This window comes from Temnothorax nylanderi, unplaced genomic scaffold, assembly GCF_030848795.1.
Source record: "Temnothorax nylanderi isolate EJ_2023f unplaced genomic scaffold, tnyl_v1.0 TNYL_tig0374_pilon, whole genome shotgun sequence".
Classification (NCBI taxonomy): Eukaryota; Metazoa; Arthropoda; class Insecta; order Hymenoptera; family Formicidae; genus Temnothorax; species Temnothorax nylanderi.
Genome location: NW_027249436.1, coordinates 85,507 through 106,096, shown reverse-complemented (window position 1 = coordinate 106,096; position 20,590 = coordinate 85,507). Strand labels below are relative to the sequence as shown.

Below are 20,590 nucleotides of genomic sequence, written 5' to 3'. Positions count from 1 at the left end.
CATGTACTTGTGACAAGAGAGTGATATTCGTACAAAACTTATCTTTTTCAAAAAAAAGTAAAAAAGATGCGCCAAGTGTACGCGCTCTATACAAAATTGTTATTGAAAGAAATTTTGATCCAATTTGAGCTTATAATACCGTTCGTATTTTTTACTACAAAAATAATAATATTACAGATTTGCGCCAAACAAATATGATAAATTAGTAATATTTGATTTTTTTAATCGAATTTTTTTTTATTATACTTATTGTGTACCTGTACTATTTTTTAATTCCACAATTTATATTCACATACAAAAAACACTCTGCGTGTCTTTTTTATCCCTGGCGAAAATAAGAAGCCTTATAGAGCGTTGACAAACGTTTGGTGAGGGTTTTCTGAGCGTTTATACGCTTTCAAACGTTGTAAGAACACTTACACAACGCTGTTGGGTTGTAAACGCTTTCGGAACGCTTATCAAACGCTGTATAAAACGTTTCGTGAAAATTCTGTAATGCTAAGCCAACGCTTTTCAGAGAACGCTTAGTGAACGCTGATACAACTTCGTATAGAGAGTTTGCTGTCAGACTTTACAAACGTTTATCAAACGTTTTTCCCAACGCCGTAAGACAAGCGTTTTCCCTTTGCTCAGCAAATGCTCTTCTAATGCGGCGAATTGTAGGGCGTTTGTGCAAACGGTTTGAGAACGCTTAAGAAACGCTTTATCCGGCGCCGTAAGACAAGCGTTTTCCTTCCGTTCAACAAACGTTCTTCTAACAATGCCGCTAGGCGGCGCATCTTTCTCGCATTTAAAATACATCCAGCCGCGTATATAAGCAGACCCTCTGCGAGGCGAAAAGCAGATTTTAACATTTAACGCTCTTTCCGCCGTTTCTTCTAACGACAAGAGTAAACGCCTGTTAAACGCTCAATAGAGGCTGCACGCAGTTTCCAATGATAAAAGCAAACGCTTTTGACTTATTAACAGAGGATCTCTAAATGTTTTAGGCCCGGTCTACAATGGATGTATTGTAGGTCGTAAGTCGTAAGAATTGGCCAATCACAGTTAATTATTCTTTGACCGCAAGAAGAACCCTAAAGCGATGCAATTTCCGCTTTTCAAACGCTTTTCAAACGGATTACTGGCCGTTTTCAAACGCTCAACAAACTCCCGTAAACGCTGTGCAAACGCTGTGAAAATGCTGTGCAAACTTTCAAAACGCTTTACAAACGTCTTTCAAACGCTAAAGCGTTGCAATTTCTGCTTTTTAAACGTTTTACTGACCGATTCTAAACGCTCAACAAACTCCCGCAAACGCTCACGTAAACGCTTAACAAACGCTTATGAAACTTTCTATTTTCGCCAGGGATGCCACAAATATGTTTGTAGCATATGCTATGTTGCTGTACACCAGTAACATAAGAAGGGCACGCCAAGTATATTTGTGTGTAAATCTAATAATAAATAGTATAAAAAAAACAGAACATGTACGCAACAAGTATAATAAAAAAAACATGATTAAGAAAATCAAATGTTACTAATTTATCATATTTACTTAGCGCCTTCTGATATCATTGTTTTTTGTAGTAAAAAATATACATAGAATTATAAGATCAAATTAGATCAAAATTGTTTAAAATAAAGATTTTGTATGGAGCACGTACACTTGGCTTATTCTTTACCTTATTTTAAAAAAGGTAAGTTTTATACAAATTTCTCATTTCTTCGCCAACCTTAATTGATATTATAGTGATACTATGAACATCAAGACAGGTATGATATAATACGTAAAAAAGAAATAAGTATGTAAAATACACATAGCACTTTTCTAGATTATCCGAGGAAAATAATCGAAATCATGAATAGCACAGAAGCATGTAGTTCCTGGAACGGTATTTACTCTGGCGAGGAGATCGTTATTTCTGGTATTGCTGGTAGATTTCCGGATTCAGATAATATGAATCAATTACGAGAAAATCTATTTAATAAAAAAGATCTTGTTAGAGCTGATCATGGACGATGGAAGAGAGGTGATTAATTCATATACCTAGGATAGTTCTGCATTTATGCCTGATTGGTGGATATAGGATATGCCATATCCCTTCTGCAATAATTATTATTAGTGGTTATATGTTAAGGATATGTATTTTAAACTAAAATTTTATTAAAAAGTGAACAAGGAGTGTAACGCCTTTGCGTGAAATTATACATTTTGTTAGATTATCCAAACGTATCAAACCGTATAGGAATAGTTAATAATTTGAACAAGTTTGATGCGGATTTTTTCGGATTATCTTTCGACCAAGCGCACACACTCGGACTTGACACGAGAATGATACTGGAACATTCTTATGAGGCAATTATCGACGCGGGGATCAATCCGAAGCAATTGCGAGGAAAGAATACTGCCGTGATCATAGCGGTAGCCTATTCTGAAACGCAAGCTAAATTTTTGTTTGAGGATCTTGAGGTAGAGAAAATTATTAATTGATAAGTTTAATAGAAGAGATTATTGAATTTATCACTTGTGTGCGAGAATTTGTAATCGTTAACTTTCTGCAATTAGATGGATGGTCTGAATCTTATTGGATGTAGCAAATCTACAATGGCAAACATGATTTCGTACCATTTGGATCTGAAGGGACCATCGTATGCAATTGATACAGCTTGTAGCTCTAGTCTCTATGCCATGGCTCTTGGTTATCATTATATCATGTCGGGCAAATGCGAAGATGCGATAATTGGGGCTGCACAATTATGTCTCAATTCAATTATAAGCCTGCAGTTCGTTCGTCTTGGTACTTTTATTGAAACGAATTAATCTTGTAATATATTAAACATAAAAATTAACGGATTACATTTTCTCATTCACGAACAATAAACAAATTTCAACGGGCTGTGTAGTTTTAGTAAAAACATTTGTGATAAGATTTTTGTCAAAGTCAAATATGTCTTTTCGATAAGACAAGTAATCTTTTAATTTTTCTGTATATATAAATATTATATACGTGTATGTATATACGAGGGTCAGTACGAAAGTAATATGCCTCCTAATATTTTTCTTTCGAATCTGGCGCCATAGAAAATTTTGCGTTTCAATGCATGAGTTGTTATTTGAAGTCTCTAGTTGCGAGTTATGGGGACTTGGTTAGTGGATGTGTGTGTGAGTGGGTGCGGAGAGCGAGCGTTACGTAGGATATTGCTAACGACTGCGTTCACAGATAGATTTGGAGTGTAGGATAGAGGGAGAGGGGAGGCGAACGGCGGTGGAGGCGATAGAAGTGGAGGGAAACAGGGAGACGCGAAGGGTGAGAATTAATCAAAAGGGTAAAGATACGAATAGGTGAGAGGTTAGGATAGAGGGTCGAGGGGAAAGGCTAGGGATAAATTAGGGATTTTGTGCTATGTACATGCGGCGTACGGCATAGAGCATAGAGGACATACAGCATAGAGTAGGGAGACAACCGAGCGGTAGCGAGGAAGGCCGAGTCCGCATGTAACGCGGCGGGCCCGTGCGTACACCATGCAGAAGGACGAGGAAATAGATAGAAGAGGACCGAGAGAAAACCAATTGAAGGAGAGAGAGAGAGAGAGAGAGAGAGAGAGAGAGAGAAGAGAGAGAGAGAGAGAGAGAGAGAGAGAGAGAGGAGAGAGAGAGAGAGAGAGAGAGAGAGAGAGGAGAGAGAGAGAGAGAGAGAGAGGAGAGAGAGAGGAGAGAGAGAGAGAGAGAGAGAGAGAGAGAGAGAGAGAGAGAGAGAGAGAGAGAGAGAGAGAGAGAGAGAGAGCGCACTCAACAAGCATAACGGAGTTTACGTATAACGAGAAGAGGAAGAGGGAAGAACTAGAGAGACAGACAGCAGATATATTCAAAAGGAGCAATAAGATGGAAAGATCACCACCTGGAGAGAAGGGAATGAGAGAGAAGGGGAGAGATACGGATGAGAAAGAAGAGAGGAAGAGTGAAGAGGGAGCGATGATAGCATTACTGAGAGAATTAAAAGAAGAGATAGCTGGCACAAGGAACGAGATAAGGGAATTAAAGGAGAGCTGGAAGGCCAGGGAAGAAAGAATGGAAAAGAAGATAGAGGAACTAGAAGAAAGAGTAAAAGAACAAGAGAGACAAGGAGACGGAGGAAAGGGGAGGTTAGAAGAAAAGATCGAAGAAATAACGGAAAAAGTGACGGAACGGATAGGCAGGTGGAAAGGACAGGAGCTTAGACAAGGAGATAAGAGGGGGTCGACGGGCGAGATAGGAGAAGAAGTGAGAAGGCTGAAAAAAATAATGGATGAGAGAGAGAAGAAACAACATAATCATAAGAGGACTGAAGAAGGGGAAGAACAGCTTAAAGGAGGAGACTAAAGTATTTCTGGAAAAGGAATTTGGGACCAAAGAAAATGTAAAAGGTGTTCAAGTGGTAGGCAGGGAAGGAAAAGAAGCAGTAATTGTAGAGATAGAAGATTGGGAGGGAAAGGAAGCAATAATGAAACAGAAGAGTAAATTGTTCGGTGGAAACATATTCATTGATCATGACCTGACGAAAGAGGAGAGGGATGTGCAAAGGAAATTGAGAGAACGGGCAAGAAAAGAACGAGTAGAAGGAAAGAAGGTAAAAGTAGGATATAGAAAAATGTATATAGAGAAGGAGATGTATGTGTGGAATGAGGAGGCAGAGGAAATAAGAAAAAAGGAGAATTTTTAAAAACCGGCCGAGATGAAGGAATAGAAGTGCAAGGAACAACGGGGGACAAAAAGAAGAGGAAGAGGGGAGGAAAAGGAAACGGAGATGCAAGCGCAGAAATAAAGGTGATATTCTGGAATGTGGCAGGGCTGAAGAAGAAGGACAGAGAATTCTGGGAATACATAGAAGGATTCAATATTATAGGTCTATGCGAAACGTGGATAGAAGAGAAGGAATGGGAGAAGATAAAGAGGAATATGCCAAAGAAGTTTGTATGGATATGTCAATTTGCGATTAGAGAGAAATGTAAAGGTAGGGCGAAAGGAGGTATAATAACAGGTGTGAGAAAGGAGATAGAAGAGATAGATATTAAGGAAGTAGAATCTGTAAACGGAATGCAGGAGAGAAGGTTAAGGGTAGCAGGGGAAATATGGAGAATAATAACGGTATATAATGGGGAAAAAATGAGAACATTACGAAGAGGGTTGGAGGAAATGGTAGAGGAAAGGGAAGAGGAAATTCTATGTATAGGGGGAGACTTTAATGCAAGAATAGGGGGGGAAGGTAAGAATTACGAGGGGGGCAATGAAGGGGAAGGATGGAGAAGCTCCAAGGACGAGGTAATAAATACGGAGGGAAAGGAATTCTTAGAGATGCTGGAGGAAAGGGGATGGGAGGTAGGAAACGGAAATATGAGAGGCGATGAGGAAGGAGAATGGACGTATTCCGGAGGAAGAGGAACATCGGTGGTGGACTACATCGTGGTGAATCGAGAGGCGTGGGATAGGATGATCAAACTAACAATTGGAGAAAGGGTAGAGTCGGATCACCAACCCTTGGAGGTAGAAATAAGGGGAGGATTAGAAAGATTAGAGGAGGAGCCAAAGGAAATAATACAGTGGGACGAAGAAAGTATCAAGAAGTACAAGGAGAAAGCAGAAGAGGTAGAGGTGAAGGGAGAAGAAGTGGAGGACGTATGGGAAAACTTGAAGAAGGCGGTAGAAAAAAGTATGGTAAGAAAAAGGATCAAGATAAGGAGGAAAAAAATAGGAGAAAAGGATTGGTGGGACGAGTGTAAGAGAAAGAAGAGAGGGTTGAAAAGGACATACAAAAGATGGAGAATGGGGAAAGAAGGAAAGGAGAAATATGTGAGACTAAGAAGAGAATTTAGGGAGTTGTGTAGAAGGAAAGAAGAAAAAAGACTAGAGAAATATGAGGAAAAAGTGAGAAACGCGAAAACGGAAGAGCAAATATGGAAGATAATAAACAAGGAAAGGAAGAAAAGAGTACCCATTGAGGAAGATATAGAGATGGAGGAATGGGAAAAGCATTTTATGAAACTACTGGGAGGAAGTAAAGAAGACAGGAGAGAGGAGGTGGGAAGAAGGAGCAAGGAGGAAGACGGAGAGCTGGAGATCCAGGATCAAAAAATAGAAGAACAGATTAAGAAATTAAAGAGGAGAAAAGCGGCAGGAGTAGATGGGATAGCAGGAGAGGCGTGGAAGTTCAGCGATGGACGGATAAAGGAAAAGCTGAAGGAAATCCTGAAAAAGGTGTGGAAAGGAGAAGGCTTTCCGGAAGAATGGAGAGTAGAGCTAATATCCCCAATTTTCAAGAAAGGTGATCCGAATAACGTGGAAAACTACAGGGGAGTCTCCTTATTATGTACTGCGTACAAGATTTATGCGGGGATATTAGCAGAGAGGGTAAGGGAAGAGGTAGAAGAGAAGAAAATTCTGCCGGAAACCCAAACAAGGTTTAGGAAAGGCAGAGGGACGATGGACAACGTGTATGTGTTACAGCACGTGGTCAAGAGAGAATTGAGGAAGAAAGGGGGAAAGGTATATGGGTTCTTTGTGGACCTAAAGGCGGCCTTCGACAGAGTGGATAGAAAGATATTATGGAAAGTAATGGAGAAAAGAGGAATAAGAAAAGGTATAATAGAAAGGGTCAAGGAAATTTATGAAGGGACGAAGAATGCAGTTAGAGTGGGCGGAAAAATCTCCAACTGGTTCTGGACGGAGAAAAGAGTAAGGCAGGGGTGCCCTCTGAGTCCGCTACTGTTTTCGATATTGATTGCAGATGTGGAGGAGGAGATGAGGACAGGACAGGCGGGAGGCATGAGGGTTGGAACAGAAAGAATATGGACGCTGGCATACGCAGATGATCTGGTGTTGCTGGCAAAAAGTGTGGATGGAATGAAGGAGATGATAAGGAGACTGGAGAGATATTTAAGAAGAAAAAAACTGCAGTTGAACACCGAGAAGTCGAAGATTATGTGCTTTAGAAGAGGAGGAGGCAGAGGGAAGGAGGCGGGATGGGAATGGGAAGGAAAGAGATTGGAGGAAGTAAGGGAATACAAGTACTTGGGATACGAACTGAGGAGAAATGGAAGTGACGGTGGACAGATTAAGAGCGTGAAGAAGAAGGCAAATATAGTGATGAGGCAGGTGTGGGGGTTGGGGGAACGGAGGTTCAGGGATGACTTTAGGAGAAGGATGATATTATTTAAATATTTAGTGCTTGGGGTTATAATGTATGGGGCAGAGATTTGGGGATGGAGAGAAAAAGAAGAATTGGAAAGAATACATAAAAAGTATGTAAAGTGGACCCTTAACCTTGACTCCTGTACGCCGGACTATATAGTTTATAAGGAAACGGGGAGAGTAAAGCTTAGTACAATTGCGGGAAATAGAGCAGTAAGATTTGAGGAAAAGGCTATGAGGGTGGGGGAGAGAAAATTGGTAATAGAATGCGTGAAGGAAAAAGAGAAGGAGGGACAAATGGGCATGGTGGGGGAGGAGAGAGAGATGTTTTATAGGCAAAATGGATTTAGTTTGGAAGGAATAAAAGTACTGAAGGATAGTGAGGCGGATATTGGTCAAATAATAGGACAGAGAGAGAGAGAGAGACTGGGGCAATGGATGGATAGTAAGATAGGAAGCACGAGATACAACGGCAGATATAAGGACATAATGGCGCAGGAGGGGCCAAAATATTTGAGAGAAAAAGGGCACAAAGGGAGCCAAAAGTTGATTGCGAGATGGAGGTGCGGAAACGAAGAGGAAAGAAACAGATTCTGGGCGGCGAAGGAAAGAAGAAAATGCCAGATTTGTGAAGAAGAAGAAGGAACGATTGAACAAATAATGACACATGTAGATAGAGAGAGTTGGATTAGAGTGAGGGATTTTTTAGGAGAGGAAGGAAAGTTAGAGAATGTAAAATGTATGAAAGAATTAGAAAAAATTAGAGAGAATAGGAGAAAGGAAAAAGGTATGGATGGAGGAGTGAGTGTTAAGTAACGAAGTGTAAACCAAGTCCCGGATTTTAGGCTGGAAGGCCGAATCGAATAAAGTACTATATATATATAGTTGCGAGTTATGTTGAGTGGTATTGTGATCATTTACGTGAGTGTGTCACACGAGCAGTTTGAACTGGTGTGTGTTTCAGATGCGCGTAACAGACAAGGGCGGTGGTTGAATTTCTTATCGTGGAAGAAGTGAGTTCCAATGGCTGCGTTCAGCGGAGAAAGCAGCTCAATGCGCGCTCAATGATTCTTTATTATGATTGGTTTCTACACTTGGATCCAGGGAAGAACTAAAGGCAAGGTCCAACCATTTAAAAGAATTACTGATTGCTCGCTAAATTGCTCTTTCTGCTGCACGCAGCCATTGAAATTCGTTCGCGTCTCAGAAATGTTTATGATAACACCGTTTCTGAAATACAAATAAATTTCAATAGGACTCACTTCTTCCACGGTAAGAAATTCAATCACCGACCTTGTCTGTTACGCGTATTTAAAATACACACCAGTTTGAACTATTCGTGTGACACACAAACATAAACTGATCACAACAGTACTCAACATAATATAACTAGAGATTTTAAGTAACAACTTAGTAAAATGCAAAATTTTCTATGGCGCCAGATTCGAAAGAAAAAAAATTAGGAGGCATTACTTTCGTACCGATCTACATATGTATATATATATGTATATATTGAGAGATGTATACCATATTTTTATTATTTAGGTGTTTTGTCACCCAACGGTTACTGCAGACCTTTTGATATCGCTGCAGACGGTTATTCACGTAGCGAAACGATAGGAGTGATATACCTTCAAAAAGCAAAGAATGCGAAAAGGATTTATGCTATATGTCCTCATATTAAAACAAACAACGATGGTTACAAGGAAGAAGGAATAGTACATCCATCGATGCTTATGCAAAGTACTTTGCTAACGGAATTTTACGATGAGTGCAGAATATCAACATCTTGCTTGGATTACATTGAAGCACATGGTACCGGTACTAAAATCGGCGATTCTCTGGAAATCAATTCTTTTTATAACGTTTTGTGTAAGAATAGAAAAACTCCATTAATGATCGGCTCCGTAAAATCCAATCTTGGTCATGCTGAAGCTGCAAGTGGTTTTACTCAGATCGCTAAGGTAAAGCAAGTAATTTTCGCATTTATTTATTATTTTAAAATTTATGTTTATTTTACGCAATACACACGCACGCACGCACGCACGCACACAGGAAGATTTATTTTACGTAAAAATTGTTTGACAAGTCATTCTATCGTACTCGAGCACAAAGGTTAAAGGATCGCGAGAACATTCTATTACATTCTATTACCTTCTATTACCTTCTATTACACGGTTATCTCTAGAATTAACATAATGAGATACATATGGAGGGGTAAAAGCCATAGTGGTGTAAGTCAAACTTTTTAAAAATATTGATTTGTGTGCATAGACGCAATCTATACAATATATAAATTGTATCTATGCACACAAGTCAATATTTTAAAAAATTTGACTTACACCACTATATGGCTTTTACCTCTCCATATAATATACGGTAAGTGAAATTTTGATCGATAAATAATTTTGACAAATAAAGATGTACCATCTTTGGTTGAGCTGGATTTGATTTTTTTGTGAATTTATTTCAAGTTTATTTTAAGTTAAAAATTTTTTACAGTGACTTAAATGATGCTGATATACATTAGCATCAATAAGTTAAATCAATTTAAATATGTTGAACTTATGGTTCCAACGAAAAACTGTGTTTCAAGACTAACGAATAATTGGCGCTCAGTTTTAGTGAAAAAAAGTATATAAATTCACACAAGAATAATATTAAGGGGTAACGCCACTCTAGAGTCCCAAAAAAAGTCAATTTTTGATAATTTTTTTCAGAAATACAATAATCATAAATGAAAATCGGTTTAATTCTATTTATTATCTATATATTAAAATATAAAAAAAAATTTATTAATTTTTTATTGACAAAATGGCGGCGCCATAGCCATGATCCAAAGTGCCAAGTCGTCCAACGGGCGGAATCGAAGCTCCTATAATTTCTGAGCTGGAACAAAAAATCAAAAAGATTTTTGAAAAATATATAAGATTTTCTATAGAAGTACAGATGGATTTTGCGATAAGTTGAACAAAACTTTTTTTATAAACAATTTTGTGCGAAATTTTTTAGCGAAAAATGAAACATTTTTTCCAACATGCACCATTCTTACAAAAAATGATATTTCGCAATTCCAATGTGTACTTCTATAGAAAATCTTATATATTTTTCAAAAATCTTTGAATTTTTGTTCCAGCACAGAAATTATACTATAGGAGCTTCGATTCCGCCCGTTGGACGACTTCCGCAAAAAGGCACTTTGGATCAATGGCTCTGGCGCCGCCATTTTGTCAATAAAAAATTAATAAAAAATTTTTTTTATACTTTAATATATAGATAATAAATAGAATAAACCGATTTTCATTTATAATTATTGTATTACTGAAAAAAATTATCAAAAGTTGGCTTCTTTTTGGGACTCTAGAGTGGCGTTACCCCTTAAGCTATAAAGATCCAGCTCGACCAAACGTGGCATATCACTACTTATTTATCAATAATATATGAGTCAATATCTAACAAATTAATTCATATTTACATTTTATAATTGTTATTGATTTTTAAAGGCAATAATAGCATTTGAAACCGGTTTTGTTCCACCAAATATCAATTATACATCACCACGAAATATAGATGCCTTAATAAATGGAACTGTTCGTGTCGTCGAAGAACCGATGCCACTTAAAAACGGTTATATAGGTATCAATTCTTTCGGTTTCGGGGGAGCTAATGCTCATATGTTATTAAAGTGGAACCTCAAACAAAAAGTTAACAATGGAACACCGAGTAATGACTTGCCAAGACTTGTAATATTATCTGGGAGTACTGAAGAATCAGTGAAGTTATTCTTAAACGATGTTAGTATACATTTTGAAAGCAATCTCAACAAGATCTTTTTAGTGATTAATCATTATATCATACTTTTTGCTTTAAAAAATTTTCGATTATAGGTCGCTAATCGTCCGATAAATATAGAATATATCCGTTTAATACACGACGTCTATGGGGACAGCATAGATGGTCACTTATGGAGAGGATTCACTATACTGAATATTTTGCAACAAGATTCAATAAGGGAAATTCAAAATTGCGAGAATGCGAAAAGATCTGTTTGGTTTATATTTTCTGCTTTAGGCTCGCAATGGCCAGGAATGGGTATATATGTATTTAATGTTCCATACTTTATTTACAGTAGCATTTAAATAATGATATATTTTTTAATTAAAATCAGGTCGAAGCTTATTAAAATTTCACGTCTTTGCAAATGCGATAAGAGTGTGCGACGTTACTTTAAAACCATATGGTATAGGTGTCGCGGATATTTTGACAAAGACAGATGAAAAAGTGTGCGAAGACGCGTTACACGCGTTTGTTGGCATTGTTGCTATTCAGGTAAAATATACTTTGAAGCTATAAAATAATGTCAATTATACTATATTTATTGATGAAACAATATAAATTCTTTCTACGTCATTTTATCCTACTACAGTGGAATTATCTCCTTACATAACTACATTTATTTCACCACACTTTATTGATTTATTAGAAATGAATTCTTCAAAGTAATTCAGCTATAAAATTATTTATATAAATTTTTAGATCGGTTTAGTAGATCTCCTAACATCATTAGGAATTATTCCGGATTACATGATTAGCCATTCTGCTGGTGAACTTGGTTGCGCGTACGCCGATGGATGTCTCACCATCGAACAAACTATTTTATCAGCATATTTTATTGGTTTGGCGTGTGCTGAAGGAAAAATAATTCGTAGCTCTATGGCAATTGTCAGTCTTGATTACGAGTGTCTCAAAATCATGTGTCCAGTGGATATTGAAATAATATGTCGCAATAGCAAGAATAGCAGCGTTGTGAGTGGACCCACAGAATCCGTGCGAAAATTTATGAAAATCTTGCAGGTAGGATTGAATAGCTCTCATATTTCATAAGCGAATGGAAAACTTCGTTTAATGATCTTCAAAATATCAAACTTGTCGCATTTGCATATATTAAATTTGTACTTTTGTATTGTCAGATCAATAATATTCACGTGAAAGAGGTACACTGCAATGTACCGTATCACACTTCTTATCTCGCATCTGTGAAAATTCAACTTTTGCTTAATTTAAACAAAGTAATATCACGGCCGAAGAAACGGAGTCCAAAATGGATCAGCACTTCCATACCTCGCACCGAATGGTTCACCTCAGCATCAAAATTATCATCGGCGGACTATCATACACATAGTATATTAAATACCGTTCTCTTTGAACAAACAACGCATCTAATTTCAAGTAACGCAGTGACCATTGAAATTGCGCCAGATAGCGTTCTGCAGCACGTTCTGAAAGAATCCTTGTGTTCGGAAGTAATGAACGTTGTATTGAATCGACGCACTGAACAAAATATTGACGTAATTTTACAAGGAATTGGAAGGCTGTATAACTGTGGCTTACAGCTAAAAGTTGCTAATTTATACCCGCCAGTGGAATATCCTGTTAGTCGAGGAACTCCTATGATTTCCCCATCGATCAGGTACAAGATATTGTTTGAAATCGCAATTTAGATGATGTCTACATAAAAGAAATTATAAATATATGTTTATATTATTTATAATTATATTGTAATTATTAATATAATATATATTATTAATTATAATTACATTTATTAGGTAATAAATTAATATTATCGAATCTGTTATTATTATTTAAATATATATTACATATATAAATAATAATATATTTATTTCTTATATATGTAATTATATAATGTACAAACAAGCATTCTAATGCCACATTAGATGGGATCACTCCAAAGATTGGTATATACCGAATTTTAAAACACAAACGTCCATAAAATCTCGAGAAAGATATGTCGAAATCTCACTCGACGATGAGGACTATATGAACGGTCATATAATCGATGGAAAAAATTTGCTACCCGCAACGAGTTATCTTGAACTCGTTTGGGAAACTTTTGGTATGATGAAAGGGATAACATACACAACAATACCGATAATATTTCGAGATGTAAACTTTATTCGCGCTACTCACTTGACGAAAAGTAATGCTGTAAAATTGATGATTGCGATACAGAAAGGTATTTATGAGATGAGTTGTTTTAAAGTAGCATAATCGTATAAGAATGTATGTAAAATAATCGGATATATAAAAATATTACAGATGGGAAGTTTGAAATAACCGAAAGAGATAGCGTTCTTGTGACAGGTACAGTGCACGAGATATCGAATCCAGAACAGGAAATGATTCGGACAGATCTATTACCGGAGATTAACGATGAAGAAGAATATATGACTGCTCGAGATATCTATAAGGAGTTGAGACTGCGTGGTTACCAGTACAGCGGCTGGTTTCGCGGATTACATAGCGCATCTATTTCAGGCAATAAAGGACATATTGTTTGGAAAACAAATTGGGTAACGTTTATGGATACTATGATGCAGATGTGTATTATTGGATATGATACAAGAGACTTATGTGTTTCGACGAGTATTCAGAAGTTGGTGATCAATCCTAAGCTTCATGCATTGATGCTAAGAAACAGCGTGGCTGGCATGGAAGATACGACATGCAAGGATAAAAGTAAGTGTTCTTCAATCACTTGTTGAGCTATTTTGTTTTGACGAATGTCGTGTAAGAAAATCTCTGATGTGATATATAAGGCGTATTATTTTGTCTTATTGCAGCATTACCGATACGAATATACAGAGAACTAGACACGATTATAGCTGGCGGAATAGAGATTCGAGGCTTAAAAACCACTCAGATCTCTCGCCGAAGATTGGCTCAGGATGTTCTTATCGAAGAACACGTATTTGTAGCTCATCATGATCGCGCTAAGATTTCTTTGAACGAAGCGATTCGAATATCGGCGCAACTCGCGCTGGAAGATCATCAAATCATCCAAGTGAAAACCATCGAGCTAGTGGAAGATGTCGACGATGTCGCACCAGAATATCTCTCTTCTTCGTTGCTGCTTGAGGCTTTTGGTGATGTGCCATTGATACAAACGAACATCATTGTATTAACATCGCCGAATCGTTTTAGTCCAGCAGATCTACCGCAGAACATTTCAATTACAGATTTAAACAAACCATCTGTAGATGACAAAGCCTTAATAGTTGCCGGATTCAACCTTTTGACCAAGCAACAAGCCTCGTTAGAACGACTTTTGTCATTTCTGAGAGAAGGTGGTTATCTGTTGTCACGTGAGAAATGCGACGTAGTTAACTACACCAAATATTTACAGCAATACGAATTAAATGTTATTCTTGAAAAGCGCACCGACAAAGAAATGATTGTGCTTCTGAAGAAGAAAATTCTGATAGAAAAAAGAATTGTTGTCTATATAAATAATAATAATTTTAATTGGCTGGAGGATCTAAAACGGCTTGTGAGCGATGAGAATAAGCTCGAGGAAAAGAGTAGGATTATAATTGTTGGAGAGAGAGATTTTGAATGCGGTTTATTAGGTTTTGTTAACTGTTTGAGAAAAGAGCCAGGCGGAGAGTTTGTTAGGAGTGTGCTTATTCAAGATGAGAAAGCCCCTAAGTTTTCTCTACAGGATCCTTTCTATATACATCAATTGCAAAAAGATATGTTCATTAATGTATTGCGATCTAATGAGACCTGGGGATCATACAGACATTTGCGATTACCACGACCGGAAGCCGAACCCGTACCTACCGCTCATGTATGCCAAACGGTATGCCACATGAATCTTTTCAAAGCATATCGATATACTTTATCAATGTACAATAATATTATGTATTTTCGTCTTTTGAGTACTGTCACACGATATAAAATTTCGTTTTATATATATGTCACGTATTATGAAATTGATATTTTTCTATAGGCCCGTGGTGATCTAGGTACACTTTGTTGGATAGAGAACAGTCTATCTGTCGAAGCCCGTCGTGAGGATTTGGTGCGTGTGGTTTACTCATCGCTCAATTTCAAAGATGTAATGCTTGCGACTGGTAAATTAGTATCTGGTCAAGCGATCTCGCGAGGACGATTTCAATGTACTCCCCTTGGGTTTGAATACGTAGGATTCGATGCCAACGGGCAACGTGTAATGGGAATCCGTGATAGCGAGTAAATAATGCTCCAAAAAATAATTACGTTGCGTAATATTATAGAATTGAAACTAAATTAAGATTATTCTTTCTAGTTGTATTGCAAACGTCGTTGTGAAAGATAAAGATTTCTGCTGGAAGATACCCGATGCGTGGACATTCGAAGCGGCGGCGACAGTCCCGTGCGTTTACAGCACGGTTTACTTAGCCTTATACATACATGGGAAAATGAAAAAAGGCAATAAGATACTTATACACTCTGGTACTGGCGGTATTGGACAAGCAGCTATTCACCTCGCTCTCAAAGAAGGATGCGAGGTGTTCACCACTGTGGGCACGAGAGACAAACGGAACTTTATTAAGAAGATGTTTCCGATCATTCTGGATGAACATATTGGAAATTCACGAGATACCAGCTTTGAACAAATGATAATGCGAGAAACAAACGGTCGCGGCGTCGACATCGTGTTAAATTCATTGGCAGAAGAAAAGTTAATCGCGTCCATTCGTTGCTTGGCGCAAAATGGTCGTTTTCTGGAAATCGGCCAATTTGATATCATTTCTAACAATACGCTAGGTATGTCTGTGTTTCAGAAAGGTATTAGCTTTCATGGGATTCTACTCGATAAAATGATGTGTCCTGGCGATCACAAGTATAAGTCGCTGTTGTCCAAAATGATAGCCGATGGTCTTAAAGATGGAGTCATCAAACCAATTCAAGTAAAAGTTTTTTCGAAAACAGAAATCGAAGAAGCTTTTAGATACATGGCGAGTGGAAAACACATGGGAAAGGTACGCTAGTATTGATTAATAGTAGCATAGAGAATTATTCATAATAGTTTTACAGAACTTACCTATTTTACATATAATGTGCAATTTTAACATATAAATATATATTTTTATAGATAATTATAAAGATCCAGGAAAAGGATAAACCTCTAGACAAGCCCATTGTCGCATATCGTCGCTATTACTGTCTCAGAAATAAAAGTTATATTATATTGGGAGGTCTAGGTGGATTTGGTTTGGAGTTGACCGATTGGTTAATATTTCGAGGCGCCAGGAATGTCGTGTTGATATCGCGAACGGGAATAAAAAATGGGTATCAACGCATGAAAGTTCGACTATGGAAGTCGTACGGTGTAAATGTGCTGATTATCAAGGATATCGATGTCGCTGATCCCAAGGACTGCGAATACCTCTTGCAAACTGCCGAAAGGAAAGCGTCGGTGGACGCGATATTCAATCTCGGTGTGGTGCTGAAGGATAGCGTGTTGAAGAATCAAACCGCGGAGACCTTCGCGGAATCCTTCCAATCGAAGGCTTCAGCAACGCAAACATTGGACAAACTTTCTAGAAAGATTTGCTCCCAACTGCGGCACTTCGTGGTATTCTCTTCCAGTGCCTGCGGTAGAGGATACGCTGGAAATACTAATTATGGCATGGCCAACTCTATCATGGAGAGGGTGTGCGAGAAGAGAGCGGAGGAAGGATTACCCGGATTGGCGATTCAGTGGGGATTAGTGGGTGACGTGGGTATCATCGCTGACATGCAGGAGAACGATAAGAAACTGATGACCGACCGCACCGGCATATTGCACCAAACGATATCTTGCTGTCTCGACGAGCTCGATAAATTTTTAATTCAAAGCCGACCGGTTGTAAGCAGCATGATCGTAGCTAAAAAGAAAGAAAGATCTTCTGGATTTAACAGTCTGATAAAAACTGTCGCCAATATTTTAGGTATCTGGTTCAAAGTATAGACTTACTTTTTGCATATACTTATTATATTTTTTATTAAATCAGTTTATGAGTAATACATTAAAAATTATAATAATTTTTTATATTACAGAGATAAAAGACATGAAGTTAGTAAGTCAAAATTCATCTCTGGCCGAACTTGGAATGGACTCCATAATAGCCGTGGAAATTAAACAAACTCTGGAACGAAAGTTTGACATTTTTTTGACTGCGCAAGAGATACGAAATCTTACCTTCGCGAAGTTTAATAAGATGCAATTATTTTGAATTTCGGTACTTCGACATAAAGTTGAGTTTAATTGGGGTCATGTGGTATACTACTGTAAAGTTCCGACTTCCCTCTATTCATTACATACTAGTGCTATCCTTCTTAGAGTGTATATGAAGTTATTGCAAACTATCAAATTGAAGATAGAAATGAAGCAAATTCGTACGATTATCTTATGTGTGTTCAAATTGGGTTGTAAAGCTTCGGAAACTGCACGAAATATCAACTAAGAAACATACAGTTCAACTTTGGTCGCACAAATTCCGTAGCAGAAACGAAAGCTTAGAAGATAAAGCGGGTCGGCCTGAAGCTGTTGATAATGATTAATAAAGAGCTATTATTCATGCGGATCCACTGAAAACCACTAGAGAGATTGCACAAATTATACTTAACATAGACCATTCAATGAGCTGAGATATTCACATTTGAAGTTGAAGATTAAAAGCCGCAATTATTTTTGCACTAACCTAATAATAAAACGTTACATATATATTTATACAAAACTTATCTTTTTTTAGAAAAGGTTAAAAAAACGCATCAAGTGTACACGCTCCATACAAAATATTTATTTAAAAAAATTTTTGATCTAATTTGAGCTTATAATTCTATTTGTATTTTTTACTACAAAAACAATGATATCAGAAGATTTGCGCCAAGTGAATATAATAAATTAGTAACGTCTGATTTTCTTAATCATTTTTCTTTATTAGACTTGTTGTGTATCTGTTCTTTTTTAGAACAGATATATACAACCTGCTGTTTTTTTATTATTTAGATTTACATACAAAAAATACTTATCATATCCCAAATATATATATGTTTATAGCATGTGTCACACGAAAAACATAAAAAAACACGTTTTTTTTTTAAAGAACAGGTATACAACAAGTATAAAGTAAAGTAATAAAGTAACATGATTAAGAAAATCAGACGTTGTTACCAATTTATCATATCCACTTCGCGCAAATTTTCTGATATTATTGTTTTTGTAGTCAAAAATACAAATCAACATTTCACACAAATCTGTCCATATAAATCTTGCAATATTGGAATATATAACAAACCTTAGCGAACAATATTCGCCGGTAAACAGTAAAGCTGGTTTAAACTTGTCAACTTTTAATGCACAAACGCAGTCGAATGCTTCTGCGAGATATGTGGGCGTCATTGTTTATTTTTAAATCAATCATCTGATTATATGCTGAAGATAAGCGTATTTATCGTATTTTACAAATCTGCTGATTAAATGGATACTTCACATAGTGGTGTTACGTGCGGAACCGCTTTCTCGGTCCCGCACTGCATTTGCCCGCCTAACAAAATTGATTACGGGATGAACTCGAGTCAACCCGCGAACATACCAATGCGTGAGCACAGCGGCTTAAGGCCGGCTATTGTAAACAGACCATTATACGAATGATATTGCTTGTAATATTGCTATTATTGGGAAATTATAAATTTAGTAGGATGCATGCGTTAGTAATGACATTGCTATTATTGTAAAAATATAAGTTAGTAGTAGGGGAGACCGGGGCGAAGTCGGCCCTATTTTTTCGGTGCCGATTTTTAACAACAAAATAAATCATTTTAGTAAAATATAGTATACCATTGTAAAAAGTGAACGCTTGGCTACAAAATTTATATAGGCATTTTTGGTCTACGTCGCTTTGTTCAACCGGTATAGAGTAAAAACGACAAAGGTGCAAAAATCGAAAAGTCAAAATTTCTGGGGCGGAGTCGTGTCTTTATTCTCGGACTGGATTTTAAATAAAGATACATAATTTTGATCATAAAAAATAATAGAATACACTTTATTCATTGTTTTTTAGTAAAAAAATGAAAAGCGGAAAATAATTTCAAGAAAATCAATTTTCTTTTTCGCTATCAGTGTCACTGAAACAGTTGAAGTATGTACGTGCTTTGGTACGTGCGATGGTACGTGCGTACCATTTTCCTGCAGTTGAGAAATACAATGACGCATTTGCAACGGAAAATAGAGTGAAACCACCGGGACGAGTCCGCTCCGGTGGTTTGGTCACGACTTCGCCCCGAACACAAGTTTTAGGTTTGGTCGCTTATAAAATAATAGAAATCAATGAAAATAAACAACTGCACTGGATTCGTGTTCAGCATGCATTACTCTTTAGAATCACTTACTTTGAGATTCGGAGAGACAATAATACTTAAGATATTACAAACTTTCGACGCGGAAGAAATTTTACTTTCGACCTGCGAAAACACGTTTGCTTCGATAAGAATCACAACATGTCACGTAACCTCACTAAACTCCGTTAGTCACGTGGGCACCATAAGCCGCGTTTACAGTATTAATGGCGAGTTCACACAACATACAGATTTCGAGATAATTGCAAAAACGACTCCGCCCCGGGGTCGACTTCGCCCCGGTCTCCCCTACGCATGTTAATGATAATGTTAGGTAAAATTAGTATTATTATTATTGAAAGAATATAGGACACATCAGAAAGAATTTAAAGGAACGTGAAAATAACGAGCATATAATTTGATTGATAATTTTATGTATTGAGCGATCAAGTTCATAGTCTGGACCGGCACGCGACGCTCTCGGATAAACGTGACATTTCAAATAGTTTCACGTGACGGTCGCACGTATTCACATGAACACCGTAGTCCCTTACCCCTAGACGTCACCAAACGAGTAGTACATATACAGGCCCTGTGAATCGGGCATTCGCATTCTCTTCTATTTCATTTTCCGAATAAGTCACGCGAGATTGATATATTGAGAGCACCGCGAGCCGGGAAGGACTTAGCCGCGAGCCGCGAAAGACTTAGCCGCGAGCCGTGAATAAGGACTTAGCCGCGAGCAAGTTTTCGGAGGGCTGTTCCTCTTATTTTCACGCGTCGTATTGTCGGTTTTCGATCTTTCCTAGCTGTAATACAGAGAAACAAAGTGAGGCCTGCAATAAATACTAGTTGCAGTGAAATACATGACTTAATTTAGTTTGACCTAGTCTTCCACGATTTTCTACCTTTCACCTAGGTGTCGATGCGCGCCTCTTTCTTGACAGATCCTCAAGGCGATGCGCGCCTCTATCAGGGCGTTCTCGGCAGATCCTCGCGTAGATGCGCGCCTCCCGCAGGGCGTTCTCTAGTCACCACTGTTCTTTCCTCGTTTCTATTAAATAAAGATAAATTATTGAACATCGATTATCTGTCTATCAGCTGCATGTTATTATAGGGTTTACAAACACACATACACTCTCACAAGGACACATTCACGCACGTTTGCATGCGATCTATTTCTATAAAAAGGGAACCGAAACAGCTCTGATTAAAAAGAGAACCGGAAGTATCACAAGGTAAGTGAATATATACCCAGTGAAAACAGCCCAGTCAAAA

General features: G+C 37.6%; 1 protein-coding gene across 1 annotated transcript in view; it reads left to right on the top strand.

Annotated features, from left to right (window-relative positions):
• Positions 1 to 20,197, top strand: part of LOC139781902 (fatty acid synthase-like) — a 51,267-nt gene extending 31,070 nt beyond the window's left edge. Inside the window, exons 3-18 of the mRNA XM_071720789.1 lie at positions 1,815 to 2,012; positions 2,202 to 2,452; positions 2,549 to 2,780; positions 8,693 to 9,111; positions 10,651 to 10,941; positions 11,035 to 11,239; positions 11,316 to 11,476; positions 11,684 to 12,001; positions 12,118 to 12,617; positions 12,883 to 13,181; positions 13,265 to 13,684; positions 13,789 to 14,807; positions 14,958 to 15,199; positions 15,276 to 15,972; positions 16,086 to 16,923; positions 17,033 to 20,197. Coding sequence (XP_071576890.1) covers positions 1,841 to 2,012; positions 2,202 to 2,452; positions 2,549 to 2,780; positions 8,693 to 9,111; positions 10,651 to 10,941; positions 11,035 to 11,239; positions 11,316 to 11,476; positions 11,684 to 12,001; positions 12,118 to 12,617; positions 12,883 to 13,181; positions 13,265 to 13,684; positions 13,789 to 14,807; positions 14,958 to 15,199; positions 15,276 to 15,972; positions 16,086 to 16,923; positions 17,033 to 17,208 — 6,240 coding nt within the window. The 5' untranslated portion in view covers positions 1,815 to 1,840 and the 3' untranslated portion in view covers positions 17,209 to 20,197. The remainder of the gene's footprint in view (positions 1 to 1,814; positions 2,013 to 2,201; positions 2,453 to 2,548; positions 2,781 to 8,692; positions 9,112 to 10,650; positions 10,942 to 11,034; positions 11,240 to 11,315; positions 11,477 to 11,683; positions 12,002 to 12,117; positions 12,618 to 12,882; positions 13,182 to 13,264; positions 13,685 to 13,788; positions 14,808 to 14,957; positions 15,200 to 15,275; positions 15,973 to 16,085; positions 16,924 to 17,032) is intronic.
• Positions 20,198 to 20,590: the final 393 nt, after the last annotated feature.